General features: G+C 31.6%; 3 protein-coding genes across 3 annotated transcripts in view; all 3 read right to left on the minus strand.

Annotated features, from left to right (window-relative positions):
- The window catches only part of LOC126845633 (guanylate cyclase soluble subunit beta-1), a 35,412-nt gene extending 30,351 nt beyond the window's left edge, over nt 1-5,061 (minus strand). The window contains exons 1-6 of the mRNA XM_050584419.1: nt 4,929-5,061; nt 3,720-3,793; nt 3,552-3,652; nt 1,215-1,333; nt 988-1,143; nt 737-890 (exon numbers count right to left, since the gene is read on the minus strand). Of these exons, the coding sequence (XP_050440376.1) occupies nt 737-890; nt 988-1,143; nt 1,215-1,333; nt 3,552-3,652; nt 3,720-3,793; nt 4,929-4,931 (607 nt within the window). The 5' untranslated portion in view covers nt 4,932-5,061. The remainder of the gene's footprint in view (nt 1-736; nt 891-987; nt 1,144-1,214; nt 1,334-3,551; nt 3,653-3,719; nt 3,794-4,928) is intronic.
- LOC126845725 (uncharacterized) overlaps nt 1-15,603 on the minus strand; it is a 149,900-nt gene that overhangs the window by 14,606 nt on the left and 119,691 nt on the right. The gene's annotated exons all lie outside the window — the stretch shown is intronic.
- Nucleotides 8,429-15,460, minus strand: LOC126845643 (retinol dehydrogenase 12-like). The gene is made up of 6 exons (XM_050584429.1): nt 15,129-15,460; nt 11,824-12,024; nt 11,124-11,282; nt 10,368-10,487; nt 10,086-10,293; nt 8,429-8,760 (listed from the first exon to the last, which is right to left on the minus strand). Exons 1-6 carry the CDS (start codon nt 15,238-15,240, stop codon nt 8,607-8,609), a joined length of 954 nt encoding a protein of 317 aa, XP_050440386.1. The 5' UTR covers nt 15,241-15,460; the 3' UTR covers nt 8,429-8,606.

Genomic DNA, 15,603 nt, shown 5'->3' on the forward strand with positions numbered 1-15,603 from the left:
ATTTTCCTCTCTCCAATAATTTATAAACAATTAATTCATTTGTCATCAGTCAACACTTATTTTTTTATCAACAAACTATTCTTTATCATCTGATATTCGCCATTCGACAGCTGTTGCATTATGATTAACCCATCATCGGAATATCATGTAACTTATAAACATCTCAAGTATTTATTAGCTCACCAGTGAATACCTCTAACCCATTGACCCGGTTGGATAAGGTGACCGAAACCAAATACCGGTTCGGCTAGATAAGCGGTCTAACTCATTACGGCTGCACAATAATTAATATTAAGGTCAGACCGTCTTGATCTTATAAAGTTAAGCTTACGCCATGATCCGTATTGTTCATTTAAATATTATGCCCGTGGTAAATGGCCGTTAATCATCTGTTTAATTATTTAGCTATTAACACAGCGGCTTTGGTCGGCTCGCCATGTTGATTTGCCGAACATTAATCCAACCGCCCATACATAAGGACTTAGTATTTTTCTTCAGAAAACCCATTAGCCCGTTCCATTAAGAAAAACCGGTCGTGCGTAAAATGTGTAATTTTTTTTTGCGTTATATAATGAAATGACTTGTGTACTCTAAAAACATCCTTGATAAAAAAAAATTAGCCCTATAATGGTAAAACACTTTCCCGTGTAGCAGAAATACAAGTTGAACCTAAACCAATTTTGTACACATTATTATTATTATTATTAAACAAAGTGTATACAGTTACGGTGATGACCTTGCGATAGCGTTTCCACTTCTGCGGTCTGGTCGTTTTGGCGCTGGCCCGCCGTGTTTTTCTCGGTTATTAAAAACTGAACGTGATCGCATTGTTCTTTGGTTTGCAAAATTTCCACTTCTACTTCGGTGTTGTGCAGTTTACTGGCCACGGTCTGGAAATGATAAACAGAAGTAAGTGATAGTAGACGTTAGAATTTCCCAGCTGAATATTGTTGGATATTAATATGCTGGGCGTATAATATGATGTACCTTGACGATGCCGATGACTATGTACTCGAGCCCGGGCCTGTCCGAATAGTAGTGCAGGACTAGGGCGCCGTCTTCGGGTCTTTCGGTGCACCGAAACGACGGAGCTTTCATTCCTGGGTACAGTGTTCCCAAATGGTCGTGCAGGGCGTCCAGATTCTGCTTGGAAAAATATTGAAACGATTACTACTAAAAACCAATAACGAAAGGGTTACCAAAACGGGGGTTACTTGAAGGAAATCCCGGGGTGTTGCTCCCAACACCTGTAGGATTTTATCATAACCGGAATCTTGGCAGAACTCGAAAAACATTTTGCCAAACAGCTCCAGTATGCTGTTGGCTGGCAGCTCTGGAAAATAGCAACGGTTTCCATAAAATATTATTAACAATACACCACAACAGCTGTGGTTGTGCCAACGGCGGAGTTGTAAAACGAGAAAGCGCGTCGCCGTTTAAAATTAAGATATATAATCTCATAAGCCACACAAAAGCATTTCGAAGGTTACAAATTTAATCATAATCAACCGCGTTTATAATATAATAATCGTAAAAAACGATTTGTGTGTTGGTAGTGCAGTTCCTGCGAAAATCCACTATAATCGCGAGAAAATATTTCTAATGTTTCGATTTAGTATAAAATATTCATTAAGAAGGACAAGACACTCATATTCTAAAAAAATAATTGCAATTTTGTAGTTATTCTTTATGGAGACTTATTAGGTACAAATTTGAATATTGTCTATTATTGTAAGAATAACATAAACAAAAAGGTGTTCAAAAAGAAAAACTACAAAATTGCAATTTTTCTGAGAAAAAATGAGTCTTGTCTTTAATGAATCACCCTGTATATGACAATTAATAATAATAAAAAAATGTACTTAACTTGGAAATCTTCTATTTGTCATTACTATTTAGTGCATATGCTAATAATTATTAGACACTCTTTTAAAATAAACAAAATGAGTAGTTAAATTTATTAAATATTTTATCCATTTTGCTCGTTGACAGGCCGGGATTTAAAAAAATTACTAATTAGAAAGGTTAATCTCAGCCAGACTATTTAAAATAATTTATTTTTTAACGGATCTGAAGTGATTAAAATATCAATTATTTATTATGTAAACATCCAAAACGGAACATTAAAGAAAAACACCCGTTCTTAATTTAAAGACGATTGAATAATTGGTTTAGCAAAAAAAAAACCACTTGATTTTAAAATCGATTAAATTTAATTTAAAAAATCGGTTTTTTTTATTATGGTAATTTTACTCACTTTCAAATGTTAATACTTAATAGTATTTTGATCGATTTAACTACTAAGTATTCAGTTTAATTTAACGTTGATTTATCTAATTCTTGCAAACTCGGTTATTGTTAACATTGATAACAGCAAATTGATAAGAACCATATTGCCTTATCACAAAGGTGTACCACCACAGTGTTCTCTTGAGCATGTATTAATTGATTTCACAGTAATTGTTGTTAAAAAAAAAACAATGCCATGTTATAGCAGTTATACAACGTTTAATTGTCTTAAATACAGTTGTCAGTTGAAGTTGATTATATTGTAATAATGCGTCTTTATTATTTTTAAATAATAGAGTTTTATAATCTCAAGTACATTATTTTGTATTGCGTCACTTATAATATTAACTGTTGGTCCAATGTTTATTTTGTATCACGTCTACCATTTTTTTTTATACAAAAAAGAAAATCTTTAACTAATAAAAAAAAAAATTCTTTCTTTTCATAAGAAAAGTCCATATTATTTTGTTTCGTATTTGTTTTGTTTTTTTTTTTAGAAATTCTACTCAAATTAAGTACACAAGCACGTTTTTAAACGAGGTGAGTGAAATACAATAATCCGATAAATGCGTTTGTAGTAGGTACGTTTTCTGTTTATTTTTCATTACATACAGCCATGTGGGGGGTTACAAGGATCTGGTATATTTATAATATATGTAAATCTGTTAAATCCTTGTGACCCACACACTGCGTTTGCTTAACATATTAAGGTACAGTTAAGTGTTTCCGAAATGTGTATGTACACACCTTCTGCAGAACGCCAAACGTTAATTATTATTATTATTATTATGGTTGATCGTTGTTGGTCGTGGAAATTAATCAAAGTTTAATGAGATTTGGAATGTTATGCAATTGTTTTGTCTGCGAACATCGTCGTTTGGATTGCACATGGTTATTATTATTATGCTATGTAGGCAGTACAAATATAACGTGCAACAGAAAAGTAACCTAGTGATTTGACACATTAATCGGCTGTACTCGTTTATTTCCAGTAATATTTTATCGTTTTTGGTGCATTGACCGAATTGTAAATATTTATTAGTTGGCCACGCTTAAATATGTCACTTCTCACCAGTCCAGCTTAATCGTTATTAGTAGTTTGTATTTTATTATGAAGGAGTAGAGAATGAGGGTCGAGAATTTTGAGCGCCCCCTCGCGTTGATTTTGAGACCTCTAATTTCCAATTCTAAGACTTAGCACCACATAGAGACCTTACCAGACAAGTGCAAGGTGTCTAGATGGACTACATGATAATATTTACTTAGAATTTCCGCGGCCGACGACACCAAGTTATAGGTGATCTCGTCGTCGTAGATTTGCCTGACCAAAAACTGTCCGTCCATGGTGACCTCCGCTTCTTTTCTGCAATCGTCGTTTGTGATTACATTAACGATACTTGTAAAACCGAAATCTGAACACAATCGCTTACTTGATTCGCTCCCATGTCTCCTCGCCGAATGTCTTCAGCACCAACAGTTCCAAAGCGTAGTTGACGAATCCGTACTGGCAACCATGCGATAATACAATTTTAAAATTTTAGCACAGAATATTATTAATATGCTTTACCGATGACCATTATACCGACGAGCGTCACAAAATTTAAAAAAAATATAAGTGTTAGGTTAGATTCGAGATAGATTCTGATTACATAGGTAAGGTTAGGTTAGATTTGTATCAGTTAGGAAAACTGTTAACCCTGTCTGATATCCTGATAAATGCATTCACTAGAATGCTTTTGCAGCGAGCCGGTCCGCAAGATTAGTCTTAATCTAACATTACTAACGTACAGCATATGAAAAAGCACAAAAAAGATAGTACTCGGTGCCAGAAATCATACTAATGGACTTTGAGCGGAAGGCATAAGCAAAATATACATATTCTCTATGTTTTACATATTATATACTCCACTAGAAGTGCAGGTTGGGGGGGGGGAGAAAGAAACCCCCTCGCCCTGCCGAAAGGGCAGAGTTTTTTTAAAGTTTTAATCAAACATTAAGGTATTGGCGAGAATTGAGGCAATCTAGTTCCAAAACCAGCTAAAATACCAATTTTTCAAAACGGGGGTTTTTGTACTTCTTAAATGGTCACACTGTAGTATTACATGGTTTATAAAAAATATTGAACATCAAACAAGGTTATAACTGATGTAAACTGTTAATATAAAATTGTGATCGGTTTCAAAATCGCCCATTTGTTTACTTCAAAACTAGACATAATCAATGGTTCTAATATGTATATTCAATGTTTGTTTCCAAATCGCCTATATCGTAGTGTCAATTTTAAAACCAGCCATAATATTATGTGAAAGAAAATGTAAATTGTCGGTTTCAAAAACAGCCGCATAGGACGAGAAGTTGACAACAAAACCGGCTGTATCCAAATTATAAATCTATTTAATTAGGTACTCTTGTAACGTTATTTTTTTAAACCAAATGTTCGTGTACAACGTTCGAGCTTTGATAACCTTATTTTCGTAGTTTTTTTTATAAAATTTCAAAAATTGCTTATGGCTGGTTTGGAAAATTGAGACGATATTATAATATTACGGGGGGGGGGGGTGACATTTTTAGGAAAGAAAACCCTTATTATTTTTTTTTCGAGTTAATATAAATTTTATTTTATGAACAATTTGACTTACCATTTTATTGTTGGCCGTGTGTTCGAGTAGATGTTTTTGTTTATTTCCTTTTGCTCGTCAGGATAATATCGCCGAGAGATCGACGGTTTTTTACAAGAGCAACTCGACACAACACATCCGTGCACTTTTGTTGGCCGCCCGTACACTGATGAAGGGGCACGACCATCGATTCGTCGGCTCGCCGTTTCCGTCGCTAGATAGCGTTAACCGAGAGGGTAGTCGGTGAAAATTATTTACCACCGGCTTAAGTCGCAAAGGCCAAAGCGAAAATGCCTAACCGCCAGTCCTTCGCGGTATTCTACACTATACATACTCACCTTTTTATTTTATACAACCCAATACCGTGTAATATTGCAAAATGTCCAACACAGGTGAACAGGTATGATGTAAACTTGAAATTTAATTTCAGTATCGACCCTTTGATTAGGTACATACACCGGTGAAAGTGAAAAAAAAAATAAGCCACAAAAATCAATCTAAAAAGCAAAGTAATATATATTTTACAGTTTTCAAACCTTTCCATAATATTATTATGTTAAAATAACACATCATCATCGTCATAGCCCTTCGCGGAGAGAATTAATTTTTTATTTCCTCGAAAACAACATTACTGTAAGTATTGTTTTTTTTCGATTAACTATCGAAACGAACATGGTTTTTTTATTTTTGAAACTTTAGACATTCTATATTTTAACAATATTATACAAGATATTTTCTAGACATTTCAAGAGATTTTTTAAGACAGATTTTTGAGAAATTTTATAACATATTATTAAATGCCCACTTTATATCTACCTGCAGTTTAACTTCCGGACGCGCTTAAAATAATAAAATTAAAAAAAAGTTCCCAACTCATCTAGGAGACTTTTTTAAATGTTTTTTCAATGTCAATGTCAACCTAACCGGATTTTAAAAAAAAAACGCTATTTAAAAGATCGCATAAATATTATTACAATATAAAGCTGTATACATATTAAATGTTTGGATGAATATTAAAAAAAACGCTTAACTTTGACTATTAATTACTATCCATCGTTGCAACTTAGGTAAATAGCTTTATATTGTAAAAATATTTAATACTTATAATACCATTAAGTAGCGTTTTTTTCTTGTGAAAGTCCGGACACTTTATAGCACTTCTGCTATAAAATTGTCTGGTTTTTAAAGTATTACTATAGTTTTAAGAATTTACTCAGTTATTTTTGCGAGTTATCTTCTTTTTTAATAAAAAATAAACGGTTTGACGATCGAGTTTTTAAAGTTTTAGGTTACTGCAGTAACAAGTCGTTAATGTACATACTATAATACTTATGTATGGTATTTTATTGTATTTTTAATACCGAAATTTAATGTCCCGCGCACTGATAACGAAAGAAGCGCCTATAATAATGTGCTGAAAAAATATCATTACACTGCAATAATGATAATAATAATACTATGGAATACAATTTTAGTGTATTTTTTTTTAATAACGGCCATAAACGAGTGAACCAATATTATTTTACAGGTTATGCAATGCGAAATCGACCCAACGGATAGTCTTTCATAAAGTTATTATTTGATAACAACTATTATTCGGGTATTAAACGTCATCATTAGAATCATTTTTTTATTAGAATAATATGGTTTTAATGTGTTCTTACTGTTATTTTCAGTTTTATGTTATTAAAAAAAAAAATGATGTACATTATTTTTTAAATTAAAAGCCTCAGTGTAGTTGGTACCTATGTATATTTTTTCTGTGTTCCGGATTAATACATATTTTTTATTTATAAAAAAGTTTGGTACGCTTATCCGTTCTTGAATACGTTCAAAATATAGGTTTTTTTTTATCGAACAAACGACAACGGCATGGCCTGTATTATTATTATTATTATTACAAATTTTGATGTATATTTTATTTAAACCGAAATGTGCATTGTGTATATTTAATAATATTGCAACACATGTTCGTGGGTTGCATTGAAATTACAAACGTGTCACCGTGACGTGGATAAATGATTTTATCATTAGAAATTTAATACTTTATTTAACGAGAATAATATTATATAAAAAAAAAAATCATGCTGTTCATGCAAGTCTGTAAACGATAAGTGCTCGGCTTCCAATTTTTTCATACATTTAGAAGCATAACAATAATAATATTTTAATAGAACCCATAAAAAAAAAGAAAGAAATTTCCGAAAGGCAAAGACAACAAACCACATTACTCATTAGTTTGAAAGTATATTATCGTTTGGGATTATTAGACTAGTTTAAACCCAAACCCCACAAAGCACTAGGTAGAAAAAATAAAGATATTTCCCAAAACGCTTTGTTGATATTTTTGTTTGATGTTTTAAAAATAACTTACGAACCTACATAATATGACTAACTTATTTTAAAAGCCTATTTTATTTTATAAAATATGTAAAGATATTTTGAAAATATTATAAACATTCTGTTAAATATTCAATTCATTTAATCGCCTATTAACGTAATGTGGCAGCAACGATAAAAAAATCCAACATTATCTTATGTTAAACAAAATATATTTAATACTCAGCAAGCAAGTCCCGATCATTCTTATTTTAACTCTAAAAAAAAAAAATCAATTGGTCACATTGCTGGCAAAAGAGATTAATTGTTCAACTCGTCGCTATCCGACAACGAACAAAATATAATATTACTTTATTTTAAATTTATATTTTGCTGTCACCATACTTTTGAAACTAACCTACTGCTGAAAATCATTTTCCGAAAATACTTTGTGTAGTACAAATTTAAATTATTAAAAATAAATACATTTTTCAAAGAAAAACGTTGTTCTGTATTACTTTTAAAGTGTATACTACATTAAGTGTATATTAAAAGGTATATCCTCCGAAGTTATGATCTAATTTAATTTTACTTATTTTAAAAGTTGTTATAAATGAGTTGAGCGGCCGTCCCAACAACAAAATAACGTAGAATTTGGCAATGTTTTGAAAATATTTTATATTAATATATTCTATCTGTGGTGTTTGAGTAATGATGCATAAGTTAAAACTTTTTTCTTTTGAGAAAATGTAAATAGAATTTACTGAGAAAATTGTTTGGGTCCAATTTATATTGGAACAAAACATACTAATTATTTAACTTATTTTTAAACTATATTACTATGGCAGAGAACAATTATAATTTTTATTGAATTTAACCAATATCACATTTGTCAATTGTATTTTTTGTGTATAAAGGGACAAGTCAACTTGACTCGTTTTGCACAGACTTAAAGTATGTGTACACAATAAGCGACTTATCGTCTTTTGGGCAAACTAAATAACTTCAGTATAGTTTAATCCAATTATGCCCAAACGTAGACAATTTTTAAAAAAAATATTTTAAGCTAATAACCGCAAAATTACATTTTTTCACTTATCCCAAACATCACAGACATAGTTATAGAATTTATTCTAGTAAGAGTATTTCTCCTAATATTAATCAATAGACATATTGTTGTTATTATTCAATTAGTAAAATATAATGTATTTAATTAAAATTAACAAATTTACGTATTGTATTCTAGTAAATCTTTAAAACAAAAATGGTGGCCAATTATACCGTTAATAGTACATTTAATAATGCATGAGTATGATGAAATAAAAAAATTTAGGTATAAAAATAATAAACAAATAAAAGGTATTCTTAGAAACTGTGTGTTCAAAGGTTCTTTAACGGTTCTGGAATGGCATCGCCTGCTGTGTTGAACATATCGTATCCACTTATGCCGACCATCTCGACGCTCTTATCCCAAAGTTTCTTGGCCAGTTCGGTATCTTTGGCTAAGGCGGATGTATCTTTTACTTTGCAATCGCTAAAGTACATGAAAATATTGAAACATATTATATCAGATAATCGGAAATCACAATAGCCTTAAGTAAACACGAGACAACACCAATGGAAGGTGTTACACTATTGTTGCACTTGAAACGGTTATAAACACATAAAACTTTCTTGTTTGAGGAGAGGTACAGTAAAATACAATATAGAAACTACATAATAGGATATTTTCAGTGGCGGATCTAGGGATAAAAAAAGGGGGAAGGGTTAGAAAAAAAATTCACTTCAAATACATACGAGCAATTATAGTCATACAGTTAAAGCTTACATAGTAAAAAAAAATACATATTATAAAAAAATTAACACAAGAATACCTTTTTAATGCATACAATTTAAGTACATAAGGGAAAGGCTTCTCTTAGTCCCTATAGCCCACTCCCCCCCTCAGACGACTGATACTGACCGGTTCTAAAACAAGGCTCAAACAATAGTTAACTACCGACTACAACTAGTAATTGAGAGGATCCTCTTCCGAGTCTACCTATTGAAATTCTAATCAGTTTGATTTAACTTTATGTTGGAAATATAATTATTGATTTACTTCTCGAAAAGTCGGTTAATAATTATTCACTCTTTTTCACAATATAGTATTTAAGCTGATTTCAATTGATAGATTATTTTGACAAAAGCAACGTATTTAATTGTCCTTGTTTACCAAATAAAACTTAAATTGGATTTTTAGGTTGATCATAGTCCAAGATACATTCAATTTTATCACAACTCGTTAGGAACTTAAAAAATGTTTTATTATAGATGTCAATCTAAAAAATAAAATACGTTTTATGAAAATAGTTGCTAGTGAAATTCATTTAGTAGATGTCTAAAATTGGGTAACTTTATTTTAGGTTAATCCGAGTTGTAATATTGCTCATCTGAGAAGGTGACGGATTGTCTTGATTAAAAAATTCTATAGATAAAAATAACAGATAATAGTCTATATTTCTTTTAAAAGTCTTTGACGGCGAATCCGAAACTGTTATCAGTACACCACAAAACGGACTGAATTTAGCCTCGATAGTAGATGTGGTTAGTATGATTTGGATTCAAAGTATATTTTTGAATTAATGCTATAGGGAAGTAAACATAAGAGATAAAAGCCAGTATGACCACCACATACAAGAAAAAAAAGTCTTTACGATAAAATCAATTTTACCTCTAATCTTGAAATATTATAGTTTTTTTTTTTTTTTTTTAAGTCTGGGCAGACAAACTACTATAGCCATTCCCTGTGTGAACTCGACTGGTATAATCTATTTTCTATTGACGACTTCGCCTGCCTATTGGAACTGCGCTTCTTACCTGTAGTAGAGACCTGTTTCTTGGCCGGCCTTTTCGTCTATAGCACAATGCAATGTTGTCTGGGCACCTTGGTCGGGTGTTTTGATAAACGGATACAGAAACAGTTTTACAAGGAATTTCGTGCCGGGGAAATACACATCGTCCACGGTCCTGCCCAGTTCGGTTTCTACGATTCCCGGATGTAGACTGTACACGTTCACTCCAGTGTCTGGAAGATGTTAAAACGATTCTTGTGTAGAAAATATACATAATGGGCTATGGCAAATCTTTTTTTCTATTTACCTTTAAGTCGAGAGGCCAGCTCGTTTGAAAATAACACGTTGGCCAATTTACTCTGGCTGTACGCGTTCATGGCGGAATAGCTTTTGTCAAAGTTTATGTCTTCGAAATTGATCGTTCCTCCTAAAAATCGAAAATCCAAGTTGTTACCGAACAGTGCACATACTACACAATGGAGAGGGGGAGCGCCTAAACCTAAACCATACATTTTACTTAAGTTTTTTCCTCATCACTGTCGAACGTTTTATTCTGATTGTAAATAAACCTGCATTAGCTTGTTTTATTATCGGAGTACTAGTTATTTAGTGGGTTTTAATCCTAGTAGGACCTAATCAAAACAATTTTTATTTATTTTTACAAGTTATTCAGTTAACTTTTACCCACTGTGTGGCTCACTGCCCTGTCGAATAGGAACTGAATAACACTGACCGTGTTTTGCTTCAATTTTTGTATGAATTTTGTAAGCTTTTATAAAAATAATATTTTATTGAATTGAATTAATTGCCTAAATCGGTTTAGAATTAATTCAAAAAGTGGTTCGTGATTGTCTTGCAACACACAAGTAGACTTCTCCAAACTTTTTTGTCCACGTCTCTTCCTCCATTAATACAATTTTTTTATACCTCCGATTTCTTTTACCTTGTTTGATATTTCCAAAGATCAATTTGATCATTTAAATTTGCGCACAATGTTTTTTTACAACAAACAAACAAAATGTGAACCAATTTCACAGATTTGAACTAATATTCACAAACTCACTCAAGTGGGCTCTAGAAGACACGTTGATGATTCGGGCCGGTGCCGAACTTCGGATTCTTGGCAATAAGAGTGAAGTGAACAAAAAGTGTCCCAAATGGTTTACTCCGAACTGAGTCTCGAACCCGTCTTCCGTCTTGCTTTTCGGGCACATCATTATTCCTGCGTAAAAAAAAGCTCAAATATTATTATCATGATTTTTGGATTCGTCCGTTGACGTTTTCCTATGATTTTTCAAGCTTTGTTAATCCGCACTAAAAAAAATGTACAGGATGACCCATGTGAGGTAAGACTTTCGTTTTCTCTTTTTGTAAACGAACAAAATTGATGAAATTTAAAAAAAACACATGTTCCCATTTGATAATAAAACAAAGTCTATACTTGTTTTACTTGTATAAGGGATGAATAGATAACAATTTCCAAGGTATTGAAAAACATGTTAACATAATATTCTGAGAAAACGAGTGTCCTACATCGGATGGTTCTTTTCGAGGTAACACACCGTGAGCAGATGAATAAAATATAAATACGCTTTCGCTTTAAGGTAGGCATAAAATATTAGAGATAAACAATGAGTGATAAGAGATAAATGATAAGTGATAACATATTCATAGTTCAATGTTTTTCCGTGAAGCGGAGAAAATAACTTTTGCATAATATGTCGCTAAGACTCATAGAACACTTATACAACAAACGTACTTACCGGCGTTATTAACGAGAAGGTGAATTTTCGATTCCTTTTCTAAAATGTTTTTTGCGCAACGTTTAATCGATGCGAACGACGACAGGTTGAGTTCTTCGACGACCAACTGACCCAGGTTTTCGCCTTTCACATTAGCCACTATATCCGTAACGGCTTGTTCGGCTTTTTTCGTGTCCCGACAAGCCATTATGACTTTTGCGCCTGAAATTTGGAAGAACTGATGTAAATTCATGGATTTCCAAAGCTAACATATAAATTTTCATTGAGTGAAAATTCCCATACCAAAATTACTACAACCGAAAAAAAATGCGCCATAATTTATCTATTTCGTTATTATGTTTTTCTACATATGGGGGTTTTTTTTTCACGAACAGCCATACATTATGATGTTTGTGCGAGGGTTTGTTTTGTAAAAGTTTTCAGGTTTTTTTTTTTAATCTGGACGCTTTTAAAAACTGTTAATACAACAATTTTTCAAAACTTTGTTCCGGATGAATTATGACTCGGGCTCAAATGTGCGCATTAAGGATTTTATAATATAGTTGGTATTGTTTCGACTTTAACCAAAGGTGCACTGTAATACTACAATGAGTCGAACGTGTTACATAATAATTTGTTAGAAAGGATGTGTTATTATATTTAGAATGTCATTTCAATTGTTTTTTTTTTAATATTCGTTCAATCCCAAACAGATTATCCGTTTCAATGTTGACTGTAATAATATGTTTCCTACATCGGAAACATATTATTACAGTCAACATTGAAACGGATATTATACGGGAGGATTAAATAAATATTTAAACAAAAAATAATAAACGATACTTAATATTAGACATAAAATATACTTAAAATAACACCACCACCAAATATTTTGCATTGAAAAAACATGATAGCTCATTGTGTTTTTAATGTTAGTGACACTAAAGGTTAAGAAAATAATATGTAATTCAAACTATTATGTTTTATTTCATGTAAAAATTTAGTTATGAAATTGAATTATTATATACTATTGTGCTGTTTTTTAGAACGTAGGTAACAAAATATAATACTTCAAATTCCGTCTTGGGAGATATTATAAAGCCGAGAGCAAATATTATTATCGCGAGACTACACGTAAAACTTGTCAGTGTTAGGAGAGGATAGAGGTATTTTTTTAAAACTATTTTTAAGTTGAAAAAATTCATTACTTGTAACAATTTAATTTTATGACGTACGAGTATAATTAAATCTAAACCCTCCAGCATACAATTTGAAGGAAAAAATACTAATTTTTACGAATATTGTATATCATACCACTACTACTCGAGATAAAAGTATTTTTCTCCGTTCTAGGTGTAATATATTCAAATTTAATATTGTAGATAAGTATATTACAGTGTAGTAAAAATACTATACTACAGTAATTTTTTTATCACATGACGTTTTTTTTTTATTCAATAATATGATCAACAAGGATATTGCTTTTAGTTTATTTATTCTACTGTCGTAGGGTCTCCGAACGTTTGTATCCTAAAACCTTGATTTATCACGCTTCAATGGTCTTCTGACATAAAGTAGTAAAAAAAAAATGACAACGTCGATAAACGAGGGCGCCAACCATTTGAGTGGTTGTCTTTTGACCGTACTATTGATTAATTTACAGTGCAAAATGTAGCTTATCTATTATTATACTGAACTAACACGGTTAACTTTACTTAACTATAGACAGGCAAATCCATTTTTTTTAAAAATTATTTTTAAAGTGTATGACGACACTTCTATTTTTTTTTTCAACACTTAAAAATTGTTAGCTACACCGTAGTAGCGCTTATGATATAATTAGAGTGAAGTAGTTTAAAGTAGCAAGTGCATGCTGATAATTAACAAAAGCGGGTATTGTACAATAACATTAATTTAAAAATAATTAAATAAACTATACTACGATACAAATTTCAGATAAACAAGATTTTAAGGGTTTCAATATTATATGAACGAAACAAACGGTTTTCTGCGTAGCTACACGTTTAAATTAATGTCATTTTAGAAATAACACATCGTTTTCTTATAAAAAATGAGTTCCTTTTTTAAGGAGAAACATAATTTAAAAATCTTGAATAATATGTTTTACCACACATTCCTCAACATTTTATGTGATGATACCAATTTGTCTTGTATTATCATACAATAAGAAACATCGCAACTTAAAATTTTGAATAATACTGTCCTGGTATACTTAAAACTTGCATTAGTTATACGTGGTAATACAATTTATACTACACTACCTAATATTTTTTATTTTTGTGTTTTATATTAGAATTTTGTATTGTTTCTAAAATAAGGAAAAACTTTTTTCGCTATTTCATATGAAAAGTGTGCAATTGAAATAAGACCTCTTTAAATTTTAGGCTCATGCCTCACTTGTCTAACGAGAAATACGGCCCTAGGGACGGATTTTGATATCACTAAAAAGTGTTACTTAAATTTTGAACAGACTCTTAGGCATAAGACATTGGTTATCAACAGGTCTTAAGTGCAACAAGGGGCTTGTTGTCTAGAACAACTATTATTGATTATTATTGTGCACTACCAAGCTTAATATACCTAATGGGACATGTATTTACAAAATCAAATATGTACGTCAATATTTAAAAAACTCAAATTTATAAGATTTTAACATATAAGGGACGGAGTTATAATTCTAAAAAATATATTTAATGTGTCCCAACTAATAACTATAAAATTATAAAAAAAAGTCTAATATCTTTTAAGTTATTGACTGGTCCATATTTAACCAATCACCTAGTACAATAAACTAGATTGCTCCAAGTGTACATTCCGCCAATAGAGATAATTTAAGTTGCCATTTTCCGCCATCTTTGTGCCTTATCACATGAAAAGATTATGTTTATAATAATTACAAGTTTAGTTGATATCCCAGAATCACAGATATATAATATAATATATTATATTATACATAATAATTGTATACTCACAAAAATCCCTCAAAAATGGCAGACGTCGCGTCGACTTATGTCTTATCACTAATTAGCTATCTAGTTTATTATAATACAAATCTGTGGATAATAATAAACATGATATCAAAACAACGTTATCAAGGTTACCATGGTTAAACCGGCCGGCATTTGACAAAGTCGCTTTTGGCCGGCTTAGGACGTTATAAGGATCTTTTTTTCAGTCCAGCACTAACAATAATTATAACCATCAGTAACGTTGACCGAAATATTTGATTTTATTAAATATTAATTAGTTATTATTTGTCGTTACTTACCAGACTATAAAACGTTAAAAAAAAATAATAACATTACCGATTTTGTAAAACTCCTTGGCCGTGATCTTGCCAATGCCCGTGTTCGATCCGGTCACAATGGCTATTTTGCCGTCCAGCCTGGCTTTGCTCGTACATTTTCCGCTGAACATGATTTAGAGATTGTTTTCGGAAATGAATTTTCAAAAATGAAAAAACGAGGAAAATAAAATATTGTAACTATTTATAACCAAAATACTACACCGGCAAACCACGACGACCGACAAAGGCACGACTACGCGGCAGCTGTTCGACACCACTACGTCAGCCACGGAGAATACCCACTGAACTCGAGAGATGTTTTCAGTATACAATGGTAGGTATACTACTATTATTTTTCAATATTATGCTTTTACCACAGAGAGAGAGGGAGAGAGAAAACGATAATCTGTGTGTGTTCGTCAAGATGTGTGCGTGCGTGTGAACTGTGACTGTCCACTGTCAAGGTTATCCGGTTCTACAGTCAACTGCTTCTG

The sequence above is a fragment of the Adelges cooleyi genome, unplaced genomic scaffold (genome assembly GCF_023614345.1).
Source record: "Adelges cooleyi isolate 19-005CV unplaced genomic scaffold, UGA_ACOO_1.1 ACOO_flye_CR_arks_rails_tigmint_CR_PRNA_108, whole genome shotgun sequence".
Lineage (NCBI taxonomy): Eukaryota > Metazoa > Arthropoda > Insecta > Hemiptera > Adelgidae > Adelges > Adelges cooleyi.

Coding starts and splice junctions, on each gene's coding strand:
- LOC126845643 (XM_050584429.1), bottom strand. CDS start 15,240: ATGTTCAGCGGAAAATGTACGAGCAAAGCCAGGCTGGACGGCAAAATA. Junction 12,025..15,128: donor CAAGGAGTTTTACAAAATCG/GTAATGTTATTA, acceptor TCCAAATTTCAG/GCGCAAAAGTCATAATGGCT. Junction 10,488..11,123: donor GTCTTCTAGAGCCCACTTGA/GTGAGTTTGTGA, acceptor TTCGATTTTTAG/GAGGAACGATCAATTTCGAA.